This window comes from Anoplophora glabripennis, unplaced genomic scaffold (genome assembly GCF_000390285.2).
Source record: "Anoplophora glabripennis isolate ALB-LARVAE unplaced genomic scaffold, Agla_2.0 scaffold79, whole genome shotgun sequence".
Classification (NCBI taxonomy): domain Eukaryota; kingdom Metazoa; phylum Arthropoda; class Insecta; order Coleoptera; family Cerambycidae; genus Anoplophora; species Anoplophora glabripennis.
This window is the reverse complement of record NW_019416623.1, coordinates 1,411,231-1,431,671: the sequence shown is the minus strand read 5'-3', so window position 1 is coordinate 1,431,671 and position 20,441 is coordinate 1,411,231. Positions and strand designations below refer to the sequence as shown.

At 34.5% G+C, this 20,441-nt stretch overlaps 1 protein-coding gene across 1 annotated transcript in view; it reads left to right on the top strand.

The window, feature by feature from the left end:
• The first annotated feature begins 3,291 nt into the window (after positions 1-3,291).
• LOC108917161 overlaps positions 3,292-20,441 on the top strand; it is a 96,977-nt gene continuing 79,827 nt past the window's right edge. Inside the window, exons 1-2 of the mRNA XM_018723640.1 lie at positions 3,292-3,308; positions 4,276-4,817. Coding sequence (XP_018579156.1) covers positions 3,292-3,308; positions 4,276-4,817 — 559 coding nt within the window. The remainder of the gene's footprint in view (positions 3,309-4,275; positions 4,818-20,441) is intronic.

The window sequence follows — 20,441 nt, the reverse complement described above, 5'->3', positions numbered from 1 at the left end:
GACAATAAGATACTTTCATTTCAAATCTTATTACCAAACCCTCCCAGAAAAATCAGCTTGCTGGTTGTCACCAACCATAATGTCACCAAATCGACATATTTGGGGTGGGGGACAAACTTAAAATACCCAACATTTTTGTCGGACAAATGTTTTGGGGGGTTTAAAAAGAATATATCTTTCATTTAAACTAAAAAAAAGTGCTGGTCATAACATTCCATGTCTATGCCAGATTGACATGTTTTCCTGAAAATCACGGGAAAACTTACCACTGTTGAATTTTCCTCGTAGTCAAATCTTGGGAGACTCGTCAAACTTAAGCTGCACGCAAAGTTACAGCTTGCTGGTAATCATTTTTTTTCTTTATACGTGGGCCCGTGGACTATAAGCTTTGAACTGCTCTCCTAATCATATTGGGGTAGTGTTTAAGAGTTTTACAATTATTTTTAATTCTACTTCTTAACATTTTAAGAGTACAGACTGGTGAACTATACACCCTTTCTTTAATAAATCCTAAAACGAAATAATCCATGGGATTTAGATCTGGCTTATCTTTTCAAAGTCTTTATAAAACTTTCTTTTAAAAATGGAGGCTATTTATGTGGAAGAAAAGATATAGATGATTCTTATTTATGGTGAATGTGCTAGAAATGTTGATGGCGCCGTCACAACTTTATGTTGAATGTTTTCCGAACAACGTGCGATCTCGAGTATCTTTTTATCGGGTCGTTACACAATTTCTGCAAGAGGGAAGTGTGTGTAAGAGAAAAAGGGCCCGACGAAACGTAGTTACTGAAACTGACAATGAAATTGTTGTATTAGCTACAGTAAATGTTGACCCTCATGTCAGTACTCGACAAATCGTACGCGAATCTGGAATTTCGCGACGTAGTGTAAGCAGGATATTAAACCGTTATAAATATCAGCTCTACCACATTTCATTGCACCAAGAACTTCATGGTGATGATTTTCAGAACCGAGTTATCTTTTGCCAGTGAACACGTCAACAAATGGAATTAGATCATAATTTCTTTACTAAAGTACTATTTTCAGACGAGTCCCCTTTTACAAAAACCACGGCACGGTTAATAGGCATAACATGCGCTACTGGAATATTGAAAATCCACATTAGTTACGTAAAGTTGAGCATCAACGTGAATGATCCGTGAACGTTTGGTGTGGAATAGTTGTTGACAAGATTGTGGGTCCATACTTCATTGAAGGCAATTTGAACGGCGAAACATTTCGTAATTTTTTGAAAGACCAACTCCCGCTTTTACTTGAGGACATACCCTTAGATTTAAGACAACAAATGTGGTTTACAAAGAAGTGCAAACATATCGTGAAATCATAATATAACGAATCCGAAATGCCTGTGCCAAAATATCACCTAATGTCCTCCGCAGTTGTGTACAATCTTTTCAAGTTCAGATCAATAAGTGCATTGAAGATGAAGGTTGCCAATTTGAGCACTTATTGAAATAAGTTTATTTGAAACAGGTAAGACGACCATACCAAATTGTGAGAGGCGAAGGGACTAATCAAAAACAAGTACCTCGCTGCGCTGGTGAGAGGCGAGGGGACTCACCGAAAACAAGCACCCCGAAAGGAATAAAGAACTACTACGTCCACGTCGTTATTCCTGGGTAGTGCTAAAGGTAGTTAATAATTATATAGTTTTTTGAAAATGACCTTGATGTCTGATCTTGTTCTTGAGGTTAAGTTCATATCTTATTGTAAAACTTCCCGCTCTTGTAATTTCCGAGGTCAAAAAAGAGGATCCCATATAAAATTTTGAATTTGATCTTCAAAAGACCCTGAAGTTAAGATCAAAGTAATTTTCAAGGTCATGTCGATATAGCCCCCTTTTCACCCTACAACCTTTGTATAAAACATTTTAAAAAAAGTGATTCCAACAAGGTACTCCGTTGTTTCAAGATTCTTGCTTTTTTTTTTGTTTTTTTTTATGGCCATTTTAAGGACAAAAGTATTTTTTTTTCGTTTTTCAATTGAAATCCCAAGAATGGGCGTTTCCATTTAAAAATCAACTTCCGGTCTAAAAGCGCCAGTTCCGGTCTAGACCGGACGTCGTAATATGGGCCTTTCAATGGCCCCCTCGGTGTCTTACAATATTCTGAAACTTTTTTCGAAACAATCGAGTCCAACCGAGATATTATTTCGTATCAAGATAAATGCCCCACCCGGTATATGTCCCATTTTAAATTACGCACCTAAATATCTCGTCAGGAGATCCACCAATCCCAAAATAACCCTTACAAAAGTCATTGGGTTCGAAGGGGGGCATATCGGATGGTGTCCTTCGATTTGACCTTGATCTTGACCTTCAAGGTCATTTGAAGGTCAAATCTAATTTTGTTTTTAATTAAAAATAAAAAAATCAATTCTTGGGTTAAAGTAATATGGTAAGCAACTTGTAAGGCGACGTCGTCGTATTATGATAATTGAACTAGACGATGCACGAGTTCTTGCCGTGTTGGCTAAGGTTGCTATTATCCCGCATATTTCTCTTCAAGAAATTGAGGCTTAATTAAGCATCCCAAGATCAATGGCTCAAAGAATTCTACGGCACCATAGACTACACCCTTACCATATTACTTTAACCGAACAATTGACTTTTTTATTTTTAATTAAAAAAATAGAGTTGACCTTCAAATGACCTTGAAAGTCAAGATCAATATCAAATTGAAGGATACCATTCGATGTCCGCCTCCGAACCCAACAACTTTTGAAAGGTTTTTTTCAGATTAGTGACTCCCCTGATGAGATATTCAGGTGCATAATTTAAAATACTTTGTCTTTGAAATAACCTTTAAAGGTCATTCCAAAGAAGAGCTTTAAGTGCCTATCTAAACGTAAAAATCCGGGGTCAAAAATAGATGTTTCTATTTAAAAAATTGGATTTGACCTTCAAATGACAGGTGACTTTGAAGATGTCCTCCTGGTCCTGGGGGATCTGGACTAGTACTAGGGACATCGGGGCTTTCGTCCTCTTGCTGGTCATCCTGAAAACGGAGGTAACATTAAAATCTTGTTCGGTTAGATCAGACTGGATCTCTTGTTCGGGGATCCTGCCTGGCAGTCTTCTGATAACTGCCCTCAGCTTCCTCTCTTTGGGCAGAGAGAAGGTATGGTACTCCTTCCCCTCACCGCGCCAGTAACCGTTGGGCGTTTGCGGGTAGATGGCGATGCCCTCCCCCGTTAACCTGGTCCTGGTGTCTTTAATGCGTTTGTCGTCTATCCTCTTACAACAGTCCATTGATCCTTTTTGCGCAAATGATGGGCGTGACCTTGTATTTGCCGGTAACGTGTTCGCTCCCCTGGGATACCGTTAGTACAATCTTCTTCGCTACCCTTTTCTCCGGTGCTGGTCTCGTAGCTCATTTCTGAGCTCTTGGACCATCTCTTTTAGTCTCGCGTTTTCCTTCGTGAGCTGTTGTTCCCTAGTTTTGAATCCCCATCCTGTCTTCCATAGGCGCCGTTAACCTGGAGATAGTGCCCTTCTCCCGAACACTGATACCTTTAACATAAATGGCTCTATGCCTAAGCTGATATTACGTCAGTTATTAATAATGAAAAAAGATAAGAATTCTTTTCAGGTAGCCTTAATATAACAGGCAATTTTTTGTGGGGCCTCCACTTCACTGCTCCTCGCGCCCTAGGCACTTGCTGTTCTACTGCACAAAACACGTCCGCACAGTTCGCTGCTCGCTTGGAACTGAAATCTTAAAATCTGATACTTAGAGGAAAAGATGAAAATCTACATACCAATTTATTAGTTTATCAAATTAGATTATCAAATGTACTTGGACATAACTGAATTAGAAGCATTCAAAAATAACTTTATAGTTGTTTTAAAAATTCCTTTATTTGACAAATAAAGATATATACTTTCATTTACATTCCGTACACAGCTTAAATAGTGGAACTGAAGAGATTATTTATTTAAAATTTCTTTTTTCTCAATGACGAAGAAATACTCAATTGATTTAAAAAGAATTAAAAAACTACCACAAATAAAAAATTTGTAAATGGGTATTATGTGTTATTGGGGTTTTACTTAATTGAAATAAATTAAAATATAAAATTCTTTTGTATATCATTTTCACAGAAAATTAAAACTGTTTACACCTGGATATTAGAAATTAATTATTTATTTATATTAATATAATAAAATATTGTTAAAAAAAATAAAAATACAATTAAATATTGTATTTATATCTTGGATATATGAATATATTATAAAATTTAATATTTCAGTGCATGGGTAACCCTCGGCAAACCCCAATCAGGAAATCCTAAAGCATATACAGAATCTGGTTTCCAAGGCCACCTTACAAAAGTTCAAATATGGGGACGAGCATTGGATGTCACTAATGAAATCCAAAAACAAGTAAGAGATTGTCGTTCTGAACCAGTATTATATCGCGGTCTGATATTAACTTGGACTGGATACGAAGATACAATTGGTGGGGTTGAAAGAATTGTACCATCACAATGTGGACAAAGGAATTGTCTCCTAGGCTACAAGGGAACAAATTGTCAAGAATTGGAAGTAGACAAAATACCGCCACAAGTAGAATATTGTCCGGGTGATTTATGGATAATAACAAAAAATGGTTCTGCCTTAGTAGCTTGGGATGAACCCGTTTTTACAGACAATGTTGGTGTTGTTAGAGTACAAGAAAAAAATGGACATCGATCAGGTCAAACACTTTTATGGGGCGTTTATCAAATTGTATACATCGCCTTTGATGAAGTGGGAAATACCGCCACCTGTACATTTAGGGTATCTGTTTTAGGTACGTATCAAGAATTACAATATTTTTTAAATTAATCCCTACTAATATTATAAATGTGAATGTAAGTTTGTTTGTTACGCTTTCACGCGAAAACTATTTAACCGATCATCATGAAACTTTGTACACATATTCTTGGAGGTATTAGAAGTAACATAGGATACTTTTTATTAAAAAAAATATTTTTTACGAAAGATTTTCTATGTTTATTTACCCGCGAGCGAAGCCTACTAATAATAATCCCTACTATCCCTACTATCCCTACTAATATTATAAATGTGAATGTAAGTTTGTTATGCTTTCACGCGAAAACTACTTAACCGATCATCATGAAACTTTGTACACATATTCTTGTCTTGGAGGTATTAGAAGTAACATAGGATACTTTTTATTAAAAAAAAATATTTTTTACGAAAGATTTTCTATGTTTATTTACCCGCGAGCGAAGCCTACTAATAATAATCCCTACTATCCCTACTATTTAATACTTAACCGATCATCATGAAACTTTGTACACATATTCTTGGAGGTATTAGAAGTAACATAGGATACTTTTTATTAAAAAAAAATATTTTTTACGAAAGATTTTCTATCACTCTGCGAGCGAAGCCGCGGGTAAAAGCTAGTTAATTATAAATTAGAAAATTGTGGTATAAAATTAAATGTTTTTAAATATTGTTTATATAATAGGAAATTACATTACCAAAAATAATATGCATCACACCAATCTATTCTCGTCGAATAATAATTTAAAATGTAGTTCATATTTCTTTTTATACCTACATAAAAAGTATATTCCAAAAACAGTTTTGTTTCAACTTAAAGATATACCTAAAGCACATAGGGACAAATAAAATTAAAAAAAAAATAGAGGCGAACTTTATATATACAGTGTGGCTACGATTTGGTGACACAGGCCTATAACTCAGGTGTTAATTGACGAATGCTTTTCAAATTTTAACCACTTATGCAGACCAATGGGGTGGACATTTGAGGATCATTAAACTTACATATATCCATAGGTGTGCGTTAGGGGAAATTAAAAGGGGATCGATTTTTCGGTATTTTTTATTAGCGAATAAAATACGGAAATGCTGATGCCTTAGTCTTAATCAGTATCATCGAAAATATACCCACGGCAAGTTTCATCCAAATCGTATACAGGGTTGTACAGGAAATTCGTTTAATACAAAAAATAACATTGCATATTGTATTCACACAGTAATGCAAAATCCAGAGATCCATGTCAAATGATTTTGTTTAAATGAAATGACATTTATAATTTTTAGTTATTTTGACATAACACGTCAACAAGATTGTTATTAAAATTCCGAGTTTAAAAATAATTTATTGCGAAAAAACATCAGTGATGGCAGAAATTATATCTGTTACTGACAAAATTGAAATAATAAGAATTTCTGGAGAAACTGTTACATCGCGTGAAGCTGCAAGAATTTTTAATCACCGCCATCCCAATCGAACAGTAAGTTACAGTACAGTAGCACGAATTAATAAAATATTTAATCAGACTGGTAGTGTATCACATGTAAGACCAAAAGAATACCGACGAGCAAACTTACACGAAAATAGGATTTTAGATGCTTTCCGAAATAATCCACGACTAAGCATACGACATGCGGCATTGAATTTGAATTTAAACAAAGAGACCATAAGAAAATGTCTAAAAAAGAATAAATTGAAGCCCTTTAAACCAAAAATTTTACACACTCTTTTAGAAAGAGACGATTTAAGGAGGCTAGACTATGATTTCTGGGTGCAAGGCGAATTTCTGAACGACAGAAATTTGTTGAAAAAAATAATTTTTAGCGATGAAGCTACTTTTTCTACAAATGGTGTTGTATCGACGCAGAACTCTCGATATTGGGAAACAGCCAATCCCAGGTGGATAATAATGCTAAGAATCAGTATGTTTATAAAGTGAATGTTTGGTGCGCGATTTTTAATGATCGAATTATCGGACCCTTTTTCATAGAAACTTTAAATGCCCAAAATTATTTACGTCTTTTGGAAACGGAATTTACTGATGTTTTAGACAATCTGCCGCTAGATGCTAGACATAATTTATATTTTATGTTAGACGGTGCTCCTGCACATAGTTCGCGAATAATTAGAAAATGGCTGAATACTAATTTTCCGTTAAAGTGGATAGGGCCTCGTAGCCCGCTGCAGGACTGGCCAGCCAGGTATCCTGATCTTACACCAATGGATTTTTATTTTTGGGGTACAGTTAAAAATAAAGTATACACCAATCGTCCACAAAACATAGAAGATTTAAAACGACGAATAAGAGAGGCATGCCGAAACATTTCTTGTGAACAGCTGCGAAAATTAATTTGTCATATAAGAAAGGTAACAGAAGAATGTATAAGGAGAGAGAGCGGCTACATTGAAACTAAGAAAATAAACTGAGTTTTGTTATACTTATTTTTTTTTTGTTATCCAGTCTGTATTAGCTTATTTACATTTGTATTAAATGAATTTTCTGTACAACCCTGTATACGATTTGGATGAAACTTGACATGGGTATATTTTCGATGATACTGATTAAGACTAAGGCATCAGCATTTCCGTATTTTATTTGCTAATAAAAAATATCGAAAAATCAATCCCCTTCTAATTCCCCTAACGCACACCTATGGATATATGTAAGTTTAATGATCCTCAAATGTCCACCCCATTGGTCTGCATAAGTGGTTAAAATTTGAAATGGATTCGTCAATTAACACCTGAATTATAGGCCTGTGTCACCTAAATCGTAGCCACACTGAATATATATACAGGGTGATTTAGTCATAATGTCATTAATTTTAAGAGCAGATAGAGAAAAATTAGTATAATACGATGGCGTGATTAAAATAAAATTAAATGCATATTTAAACAGAAAAAAATATTTTCAAATCATTATTTAACCCCCTTTTCAAGCTGTTACTCACCGGCTGACGTCAGTCGCTTGTTCAGAATTTGCGCACGGCTACGATATGAACAACGCGCCCTAGATGCAACGTTGCCATATATATATTTATCGCACATATAAAGACAATAAATAAACGGTTTGCTCACGTCAGCCAATAATAATTTAAAATTCTATAAATTATTTTTTATAATTATGCAATCAACACATTAAATTGTTACTGTTGCCTAGCAAGAACCTCGAGGAGGTCTGAGCATGCCTTGCCAAAAATCAGTTTTTATTAACATAATGTTAATTTTTTAATTTTCTGTAAGCCTTCGGGCAAATGTTCAAATAAATTACCCTTACTATTACCGTCTATGCACAAGTGTACACGTTGGATAGATGAGCAGCGGATGCGATGGAATAAACCAGGTTTGTTACGTATTTCTTCAGCGGCATCTTCGATACGATTCCGCAACATTCTACATTCTCTACATCGGTGTGATACACGACAGATTTCATATAACTCCAAATACAAAAGTCCATAGGATTATGGGCCCTCATCTCCCTATCCACCGATTGGGACATTGATCGTCTAAAAATCAACGGACATCGCGAGCAAAATGGGCCGGATCTCCGTCGTGCATATACCACATATCCAGTAACATCTGAAGGGGAAGGTTTTCAAACAATTCTACTAAAATTGAAAGTAACGCGGCCCATCCAGATGTTCAGGTAGAAAATGCGGCCCTATTAAACGATCGCCATACAATAATTCCAATTTCATTACAGAAATAATGACATAAAAACCCAATACTCACTAGATAAATTATAAAGAGAGGGTGAAATGTATGTAGTATTTAAATATTGACTGTAAGTAATAGAAAATAAAAAAACAATCGGACGGAGACAAATAAACAACTCGGTACGTGTTTCCGACCTAGGATAACCTGTATCTAGGGTCAATAAACTTTTTATTTGACCCACTTTTAATTTGCACGTGTACATAGTCTAGCAGCCAGATAGGGTGCCGTGGCCAACAGAGTGCCACGGATGCAAACAACTTATTCGTAGTATTTTGAACTCCTGAATCCAAAAAACTTGTAAGCCTGAAAGTGGTGAGTTTAATTGTTATCAACAAATTAAATGTTTAAATGGCTGTAAAAAGTTTTTATCTTTATAGCTAGTAAACGGAACAAAAAGTTGTCGGTCTTTTAACAAAGGGAAATGTAATGAATCGGGATGATTGTTTTCCAATGTACGGTTATTACAATTTATCATTTTTAATATTATTAACGTTTTAACGTTTTATAATTTATTATGTTAAATAATACACAGTTTTAGTATTTCAATTTATTATTCAATATGCAGNCAATGTACGGTTATTACAATTTATCATTTTTAATATTATTAACGTTTTAACGTTTTATAATTTATTATGTTAAATAATACACAGTTTTAGTATTTCAATTTATTATTCAAGATGCAGTTGCGTATAACCAAAGCTTACATAATAAATGTAAACTTTAATGTAAATATAAACTTTGGTGTAACCTAGGTGGTAGGTACTTATTGTTTTTGAGAAAGTAATATGTTTTTTTTACCTGTTTAAAATGTCAGCACGGGGAAAACAGCGTTCATCCGTCCAGCGCACTTTGTTTTAAAAATAAAAATAAAGTTAGCGTCTGCTGCACTTCGATTTAGCTGCAACTGCAAAATTCAAGACGATTGGGGAAATCAGCTGGTTCTAAAGCTTGAACTTTTTGAAAATGGTACGGGTTGAGCGAATTCTCGCGCAATATCCGCAAACTTTGGTTTGCGGATATTGCGCGGATCTCCAGTCGTCTTGAAATTGTTCTTGTAGAAATAGTAGGCTGCTCCTCGACTAAATTTAAAACAGCCTCTATCACATTTAAGTCATTTTGTCGATGTCCTGCACGTTTGCTGCGCCGTATGGTTGGTCTATGGGTATGATAGATGCAGTTGGAAAAATGCGGGAGATATGGACGGTGGTAGATTTGAATAAACGCTTTAAATTGTTAATGGTTTTGTAACCGTGTGTAGTGCATTTTGTATATTCGGGTATTTAGTAGTGTGCCGACTTTTTTTATTAGATAAAATACGGTGTGCCAACAAACAGGTAACTACCTACCTCTACTTTATTTATTTTGTTTTAACGAAAGTTGACTTCGAGAAATCAGGCTAGTTAAAACATTCTGCACTAAGTTAATACAATTGTTAAAATTATTTAGAATAAAAAAACTGACGATTTAATTTATTGCTCTGAAACCGGTCGAGATGTGCAAATGAAATTTGGTGGGTTTTAAGAGGTAGTTATTGCGCATTTTTTGACACGTAATTAAGAATTTTATATTCATCATAGGCGCGCGTACGGGTAATAATATCAATTTTTTTAAAGAAAAAAATGGTACACCACTGAGATATTACAAATTAAAAATCATATTTGAATTCCTCGTTCAATTTGTGACAAAAAATCTCACTTGCATTTTCTTCGTATGGGGCGCCGTTTTGATGCAAAAAAATAAAACATCTTAACGCGTATTATTTATTTCTTTAATACATTATCAAGAACTATCTAATACCACATATCTAACCCATATGCGACACTGAGAGAGATAAGGCTACTTCGTGTAACACGAATGGAGATACATCCAAGTTAAAGTGACTGAACGCATGCGTATTTCCAAACAGAACAGCTGTGTGACAACGTAAGATGATATTTTCAGGTTTACTATTATAAAATGATGCTGCTCCTATGAACGGTTTTTATCTGCGAATTAAATACATTACCGATGAAGCCTGAATACTTCCGAACATATTTTATCTCCGCGTGGTTTCTGTTAGTGACGTTACGTTAAATCATATAATAGCCATTTTGTAAACATTGTTGCCGTTAGCTGTATTGGAGGGTTTTAAAAAGTTGTTTACAGTGGATTTATAGTTATTTATTTTTAAAACTTTGGCGTTTTTATTAACAATTATTTGCAGTTGCAAAGAATGTCTAATCCGTATCGGAAATGCAAGAAAGAAAATAAAAACATAAATTTTTTTCGCTTTCCTAAAGAAGAACAATTAATTGTATAATTATTAAGTACTTTTTATATAGATAAATTTAAATTTCTTATAAAAATTGTTTAAAAATTCAATTTTTATAATATAAATTGTTCTTTTAAATGTCGATAGAAAAATGTGGACGCCCAGAATTAATAATGCATGGATAAAACGATTTCAAATTTACATAACTAGTGTAACACCATTTGGAAGTTTACTATCCCTAAAATGACATATTTTCTATATTCTTTACTCTAACTGAGCTATTTAATAAAATAACTTGTAATTCTGCGAATTTACTACTACATAAAATCTATCAATCAAAATTTTAGTAAACCTCTAANGTTCTGCGATGCGAATTTATTTGATTAGCGGGTATAGTCTTATTACAACATTTAATAGTTTGAGTAGTTGAAGAATCGATTTTCATACGTTTAGCACTAGGTTCGTCTGCACTGGTTATTCTCGCTTTGCAAGAAATCCTCTCATGACGACGTAAATTGTCACTACGAGTAAACGTTTTACCACATGCACTACACAAATGCATTTTGCTATATTCCACGTTCCTGACGAAGAACTCGACTCTAAATGATTTCAGCTTACCCCATTCCCTCCTTTTAAATATCGGGTATGAGAGTGTGGGCGGAGCATTCCTTGTTTACTAAATGACGTCACTTCAAAGTCATTCAATGTCGAATGCCTCCTCCCATATACAGAGGTCAAATGAAGGTCACCAACTGTTATGACGTCACTTCAAAGTCATTCAATGTCGAATGCCTCCTCCCATATGCAGAGGTCAAATGAAGGTCACCGTGACCTCTATCAATGTCATGCAGGTCACGGATGACGTCATCCAAGGTCATCTCAAGGTCATCCCAAGGTCGAAAGTGGAGGGGGGAGTCTCAGCACCGGCTATAATAACCTACTTGCAGTTTTTAATGTTGCCAAAATTCTTAAACAATTTTTGAACATCCCTTAACAAAAATCCGAAGATTTACGCCGCCATATTTTATTCTGAAGACTGTTTTTTTATTGCTAATAAGGCGCGCGCGCCGCGTTTTTCGGCCGCTCTTGGCCGCCTCCATATACTGCGTCTCTCTCGCAATCTCTCAAAGTATATACTCTACGCCTACAACTAAGGATCTGCTTGTATCGCTCAATGTTAACCAGTAGGTTTGTTGTTTTTTGATAATTATAAACTTAACATTAATAAACTATTAAATAAATAATATTAATAAGAAAGCAAATTATTTAAAACCAAACTATTGCTGCTTTAAATTAAATGTTATATATTTTACTGGAATATAGCATATACTCGATTAAATCAATTAACTTAAATTTTTTTAATCATTGTCATCAAAAACAATTTGATAATTTAGTTAGGATATTAATTACAAAAAAACTTATTGATAAAGAAAAACTAAACAATAGTAATGTCAGGTACATGTTTGGAAAATCAATGAAAAACTACGTAATTCAATTATTTTATAAGTTATACAGGGTGTTTATTAATTGAATGCCGATACTTAAGGGTGTCAATCCTTGGGTCATTTTAAGAAGAAATATCAACATATGTCCTAAACCGCTTAATTTTTGAGCTACAGGGTGGTACAGTTTTAAGAAAAATTTAATTTTTTTATTATAATTTTCTTATCACTCCAAATATTTTTATGAAATTTTGTACACACCTATTAATCATTAAGGAGCATTGTTTGATGTAAAAAATGTTTTAAAATCTTTGCCAATGACGTCCGTACGAGGTTTGAACTAAACATTTTTGAAGAAAATGTACGTACGCCACTGCTTTTCTAAAAACTAAAATTATTTTTAAAATCTCCATTTATTTTACAGCAAATTCGGTCCCTAGACTTACTATCGTACGACGCACCATTCGCACGTAAAAAAATGAAAACCAAAAAAAAATTTTTCCCCAAGTTCATTGAGACTGCTTTTGATATTTTGTTACCATTTTGTAGACACCCACCATGCGTGGAAACACTTTTTGTGGGGCTAAAATTAATTTTCTACTTTCACAAATACGTAGGCATAATATTAAATGTTTGGATAGAAAAAACGTTAAGCTCATTAAATGCCCCCTTAACACGACATCCTGGGTGACCGGCGACAAACGGCCGGTGCGGCTGGCGCGTTCGACGCGGTCGAAGTGGCCGATGCGGTGCTAACGGTGAATGCGATCAGACTGTCCTACGTGCACTTTCAACGCGTGTTAGCTTGCAATCATGATAGTGCTGCAGTTGTCAAGATTTCGTGGACGAGGAAACGTATCGTTCTGTTAACTGAGAACATCCATTTAAACAGTATAATAATTCGTAAAAAACAAATAATAAAAGACGCATGCCAAGCACAGTAGGTATTTTTAGAAAAATTTAATCATTTATATGAAAAATTACGAAATTGTCTTAAAGGACCAGAACTATTTCCAGGATATGCCAGAATGTTTCCAGAACATTCAACTACATTGTAGACGTAATCAGCCCAGAAATGCAATATTCCGAGACTAATTTTCAACGCCTATTTCTGTTAAGAATGTAGGTCTATTCTCTGTGGAGTATATGTCGATTATGATAATCTTTGTGTTTCATATCCCACAGTGCAATGGAATTTTTCATACTGCTAATTAAAAGTTCAATAAAAGTGTCAGACATGACGAAAAACTCATAATTTTTAAGATTTAAAAATCTAAACTGAAGCGGCAGAGGCGGAATTATCAAATAATTTGATCGCGTCGTCCGCATGAAAACCGCACGAGCCACTTGTGCCGGGCGGTACCTGGTACGTAGGACAGAACCTATGATGCTCTAATTTTGAAAATCACTGCTTCCGCCGTTCCGGTTGCACCGGTCGCACCAGCCGCACCGGCCGTTTGTCGCCGCTTACCTAGGACGCCGTGTAAAGCAAATGAAATAAAAATTAGTAGGCGTTTTTTCGAACAAAATATCGAGATCGACGAAATCTGCGGACAATTTTATGATTCCACGTTATAGACTGACTAAATCAAAGAAAAATTCCTTAGATTCCATTTATACAGGGTGTTTCTAAAATTGGGTTCCAACCTTCTGCTGTGATTATAACTCATTAAAATAAGCCAAAAAGTTCCTATTAACATGTGCCCTAAAACGCACCCTTAGGAATTATATGCCATTAAAAAGGCTCAAACAAAACTGTTTTTTTTTTCTATTATTGACAAAACGGTCGTAAATAAATAAAAAAAAAATATGGGTCTTACATAACATTTTACGTTAAATAACATGGGCTACTCCGTTTTTCGACATGCAAATCATATGCGTCCCATTTACGTTAGTGAAGGGGGTTTTCGGCCCGTAATTTTTTTTATTTCTATTTTTTACAATTTTCTCTACAAATTTATAAAATCTTAACAATTTTACGTAAAAAATATTATCTTTGTCCAAATCGATATTTCCAGTGGGTTTCGAGTAAATTTTGTTTGAAAATTTTAATCCCATTATTTTCTATTTCACATTTAGCTATTGTCTGCAGTAGTAATTAGTTCTTTAATTAGTAAGTGTAACTCTAAATTTAAATAGTCTTAGTTTATGTCCTAAATTATTTATTAAATGATCGGATCCTTCATAACTGCAATTTATTTGAAAAAAAAAAAAACAGTTTTGATTGAGCCCTTTTAAGGGCATATAACTTCCTAAGGGTGCGTTTTAGGGCACATGTTAATAGGAACTTTTTGGCTTATTTTAATGAGTTGTAAACGCAGCAGAAGTTTGGAACCCTATTTTAGAAACACCCCCTGTATAATACTGTGCCAACTAGTTTAAAGTCCTTGAATACTCGTGATTTTAAACGGATAAAATAAAATCATTTCTTGTTACGCATTGTTTCTACTCAGTTAACGAGTTTTTAAAATTTTCTGATATGCATACATTATGGTAATGGTCTTATCGCTCCTTCTGAGACAAAGATGTTTATATAATCTCTTTTCTCTCGTTTTGTGTTCTATTGCTTGTAATATTTTTTACAACTTGATATGACGTTTCTTATACATTTTTTATGTCTCAAAGAATAAAAATATCTATCTATACATTTTATTTTGTACTTCATTACCTTTGTCTTTTATTTAATGCTGTGTAAAATATTGGTACTTTTTTATACAGTTTTAAAAAGACACATCGGAACAAAAGAAGTTCTGTTTTACAGTTTCTAATAGGAAATAATCAACTAGAAATGCGGTCTATTTGCGCTCTTAAGGTCCTATAAAACATTCAATTCGTCACCGATTCTTGCGCGACACGTTATGGATTAGGAAGGTTTAAAGGGAAGCGACTCGGCTCTCGCGTCTGCATCCTTTTCGGTGTCACAACACGATTTCGCGCGCGTCGCCATGGAGACGACGGCCAGGGATTGACCGTGGCGCCGGCTCCGTCGACGCACCACGCGGTGGTTGAGCTGCGGTTTTCAGCCGCACGTTCAATTCTACGGCGAGAAGTGATTTTCAATCGTTTTCGGTTAACCGGCAGCTTAACTAGTAGTATGTGTGTGGTTTCGGGATCCATCCGAAATCCCCTAGCCAACTTTCAAAGTCTCAGTTTATACGGAATAAAAATACGACCTTTTATGTTAATTTAAAGGTATTAAACTAACTTTTTTTAATATACTGACAAGATGCTCAATGTTGACACCATGCTGCAAAAGCTTGAATATTACGATATGCGTAATACATATAATTAAATTACAACTTTTTAAATCTTACCTGTCTGAGGCAGCGATATGTCAGCACAGACAATACAGCTTATCGCCACAGACTGCGTGTTAAATGCTGGAAATTGGCAACCCGAAAAGGATGCAGGCCTTTGATAGCCGGCATCCAGCAATAAAATTTAACGTGGTAACTCTTCTACTTGGTAATAGGCGGCAGTTCTAGCGGTGGCTTTGTTGACAAATAATAACTGTCAAATAAATTTAATGCATTCAATTATGAAATTAAAGAGATATGGAACTTACCTTTTGTTTTGAAATCACATTTGTGATAAATGCTAAATAAAATAAATCAAGTTAGAATTAAAACTATGAATTTACCTAATTAATTATTTATTTTCTATCACCTTGGAATGGGAGAATTCAAAAACTTGAAATTAATGTTTTTAGATTTGTGCGTCGACTTCCAATTTGGTATAAACACCTATGTTTTAAAAAATTACATTATGCAGGTGTGTGTATCCTTAGATGGGTACTGCTCTCTTATTGTCGATTTCTTTAGATAGGTAAAATAATTACCTATTGACACAAGTGTTGCATATCATGGATGCCATTGGTAGTGCTCATATTTGTGGCACAAGGTGTTCAAAAAAATTAATACAATGTAAAATTGTTGGAACCTCAAGTAGTTGAATACGAAATTCATTTAAAAAAAATCAACAAATCATCAATCAATGAGCCCTAACAGAGATAATGCGTTCGTTACTGTTGTTGTTTTTGACTAACTTCTTCTTCTTCTTCTTTTGACTAACTTCTTTTGAAAATCAATTAATTGAAAAAGGGCCCAAAGCTTTCTACAAATATACACGTTCTCGACTTTCAAGCAAAGTTTCTACTCAAGTGATTAAAAATAAAAAAGGCAGTATGTGTAATAATCACACTGAAGTCGATGAGACCTTTGCGGAAACTTTCTATGAAGCATTCTCCTCAAATACAACTAGTCAACCTCCTCAACTAAGTATTAATACGCGAGTAGTATCTACACTGGAAGAAATTCAAATAAGTCCTATGATTGTCCACAAACAACTTAGTAAACTGCATACTGATTCATCGCCAGGTGTAGATTCAATTAATCCACTATTTTTGTCCAAATGTGCAAACAATTTACGTGCGCCACTATGTGAAATTATGAAAAAATCCTTTGATACTGGCCAGATACCATTGGATTGGAAATTATCTAGTGTGACACCAATTTTCAAAAAAGGTGACAAACTTTCCAGTACCAATTACCGACCAATCAACTTGACGTCTGTGCCATTCAAGGTTATGGAGAGGATTATTTGTGAAGAGCTCATCAAATTTTTACGTAACTATGATATCATACCTCAACACCAACATGGATTTCTCCCTAGTCGTTCGGTTGTGTCGAATTTACTGCAAGCTGTTAATTCCTGGACTATATGTGCAGACAACGGACAACCCTTAGATGTTCTATACTTAGATTTTTCTCGAGCCTTTGATAAAGTGCCGCACTCCCGTCTGTTGAATAAACTGAACCACTTTGGTGTCCGTGGCAAACTTTTAAACTGGATCAAGTCTTTTCTAGAGGATCGCCAATTTATGGTTCGTGTTGATGAAAGTTTCTCCGAAAAACGGAAGGTATTAAGCGGTGTGCCGCAGGGTTCAGTCCTTGGACCAATTTTATTTCTAATGTACGTGTCAGACCTTACCAATAACTGCAGGTCTCAAGTGTTATCTTATGCAGATGACCTTAAATTGTTTTCCTCCCCTTCTTCGCTTCTACAAGAAGATCTTGACACGATTCTGAATTGGTGTTCTGAATGGTTGTTGCCTCTTAATCCCGAAAAGTGCTGTATACTACACATGTCCAAAACCAATCCTAGACTAGCGTATAACATTAATGGAATCGAACTACCGAGTGTGACACATCAAAATGATCTTGGCGTTGTTATAACGGAGTCTCTTTCCTGGAGTACACATGTTACAAAAGTTGTGAAAAAGTGCAATCAATTAATTTTCATAATTAAAAAATCTTTCTGTGACCTCACCATCAGCATGCTTCTCAAGTTATATAAATCCTATATTCGCCCTCAGATAGAATTTGCCGTAGCCATATGGTCTCCATTATTAAAGCAGGACATTGCAAGATTGGAAGGTGTTCAAAGGCGTGCTACAAAACTCCCAGTTGGTTTTAAACATCTTACATATGAAGAACGTCTTATGCGCCTCCGTCTTCAATCATTGGAAGTGCGACGTACTCGTGGTGACCTCATAACAACTTATAGAATACTTCATGGTGTCCAGAAACAATGTTTCAACTAAACACTGATTCTCGTCTTAGAGGTAACTCCTTCAAACTTAAGATAGAAAATTTCCACACCCGCAACAGACATAATTTTTTACCCAATAGAATTTTCGATCAGTGGAACTCCCTACCAGATTATGTGGTTTCGGCACCATATCTTAATTCCTTTAAGAATAGACTCGATGGCCACCTTAATACCCAAACAGGATAACATATTTCTAGAATATGCATACATGTTTTATTTTATTTTTTTACTGTTTGCATTCGTGTCATTAATTTTTGTTTCTTATTTTTCTCTTCTCAACCATGTATAGGATAAGCTTTTTTTTTGTATTAGAGCTTAACAAGCATTTGCTTCAGCTCATAATAATAATAATAATAATAATAATAATAATAATAATAATAATAATAACTTTTTTGTTTTTCGACATACGAACAATCAGAACCAGGAATGTGGGGAGATTTTTTTAATTATTATTTCGATTCAACTCACCGTTTCCGAGTTATCAGATCTTTTTTACTGTATCACCTGACACACCTTTTGTTTCCGAAGTTTATTTTCAACATACGGACTTCGGACCTTTTGCATTCGACTCAGGAGGAACATACAGAACCAAGGGCGAGGGGAGATTTTTTCAATTATATATTCAATTCAACGCACCGTTTCCGAGTTAGAAACACTTTTTTATTCTATGATATCACACACCGTTGGTCCCGATTTTTTTTTCGACATGCGAACTTCTGACGTTTTTCACTCGATCACCAATCAGAACCATGGGAGATTTTTTATATTTCCGAGGTACAAGTAAGTACTTACTGTTTTTTTCTTTCATATATTGTCACACCCCGCTCTGCGTCACACACCGAGTGCTCTACTCAGAACCAAGGGGAGATTTGTTTATATTTCCAGCCATTTCCGAGTTACGAGCAAAAACCGTTTTTTTTCTCATACTTTGTGACATCATAGCTCGATAACGCTCCCTCCCTGGATGTCCTGAAGATGCTGGGGAAGCCCCAGAGACTCCTGAAGACAGGAGAGAGAGATAGAGAGACACACAGAGAGAGAGAGAGACCTCTATGAGGACAAAGTTACTCTATCTCTATCGCACACTAAAACTCTCGCACACAATCAGACAAAAACGACAGAAACGAACATTCCTTTAAAAATACATGGGATTTATCATTATCAGAGTAACCATTGTAACTTAAAAAATTAAAAAAAATCAAAATGAGTTATTCTGATGACGAGAAATAAAACATAATTAAACTGTATTATTCAGATAACAATAATGTGCAAAAGTTCTTCAGGAATATAGGCAAATGTATTTGGTGAAAGAATCCCGTCAACGAACACTAAAAAATATTATTAGAAAATTATTATTATTGGTCAAAAAATACAGAACGAAATGTTTGATAATTCTGAATTTGTTTTTAAAGCAATAAATAGTAGATTAAAGCATACTTTCAACTGTATCATCATAATTACTTGCATGTTGAAAATTTGTAAAAATTGTAGGTAGTTTAATATTATTTCGTTTTTAGGTATTCTCCTTATGTTGTTGTAAAGGTTAGTTATAAAAATCGTTGTTTGCTGTTTTTAATGATTCAAAAGAAATAAAGGAAAAGTTGTACATTTGTATTTAAAGCTTTTTTCTATCTTTAATTAATAAACTTATAAGTGGACGTCAAAATACAAAAAAAATCCTTTATCTACATTCCGACGTATTAATAACCCACCTTGTATATTAAATAAATTTATCATCATCATCAAATATTAAAAAAATTATACAAGGTGAGCCACTAGTAACGCCTCGGTTGCTAGTGACCAAACGGCGAATATTACAGAAACCTGTTTAGGTGTGTGGAGGTTGATTATGGCTACATTTTAAAAAAATTTAGAAAGACACAGGGTGTCCAGGAAAAGCGCACCATATCAAAGTTATGTATTTTTAAATGGAACACCCTGTATTTTAAAAAATAGGTGAACTTTATTAAAGGTTCTGCATACCTAGGACTTATAGGTTGTAAGATATTTCAATTTTAGTGAAAATACAGGCATAGCGTAGAAATTTAATATTAGCAATAAAAAAATAATTTTAAGGAAGCAGCTTTGGAGGGTCTATTTTAGATCCTTGAAGTTATAAATTGTTATATTTGTCGTCACTTAGTATTATACAGGGTGTTCAAAAGACTGCTGAATACTGCTCTCAACTTTAAACAGCAATAACTTAGTTATTTTAAATGGGACACCCAGTATATTTTTACTTCGTGAGTTAGGAAATTTAAAACTTTTTCAAACTGTGTATAGGTTCACTATACCTATCTCTAACGGTATTGGAAATATTTGTGCTGTTTCGTTTTTTATCGATTTTTTTGTAAGATGTATTCACATGTCTTTATCGAGGTCTTTATTGAATTGGTTTGGGTTCTTCTTGATGACGTCTAGATATGCAGAACCTTTAATAAAGTTTACCCATTTTTTTATGGTGCTTTCAAAAATGCAGTAAAATACAGGGTGTTGCATTTAAAAATACATAACTTTGATATGGTACGCTTTTCCTGGACACCCTGTATATTTAAAAATATGTTTAAAATGTAGCCGTAATCAACCTACACATACCCACCTAAT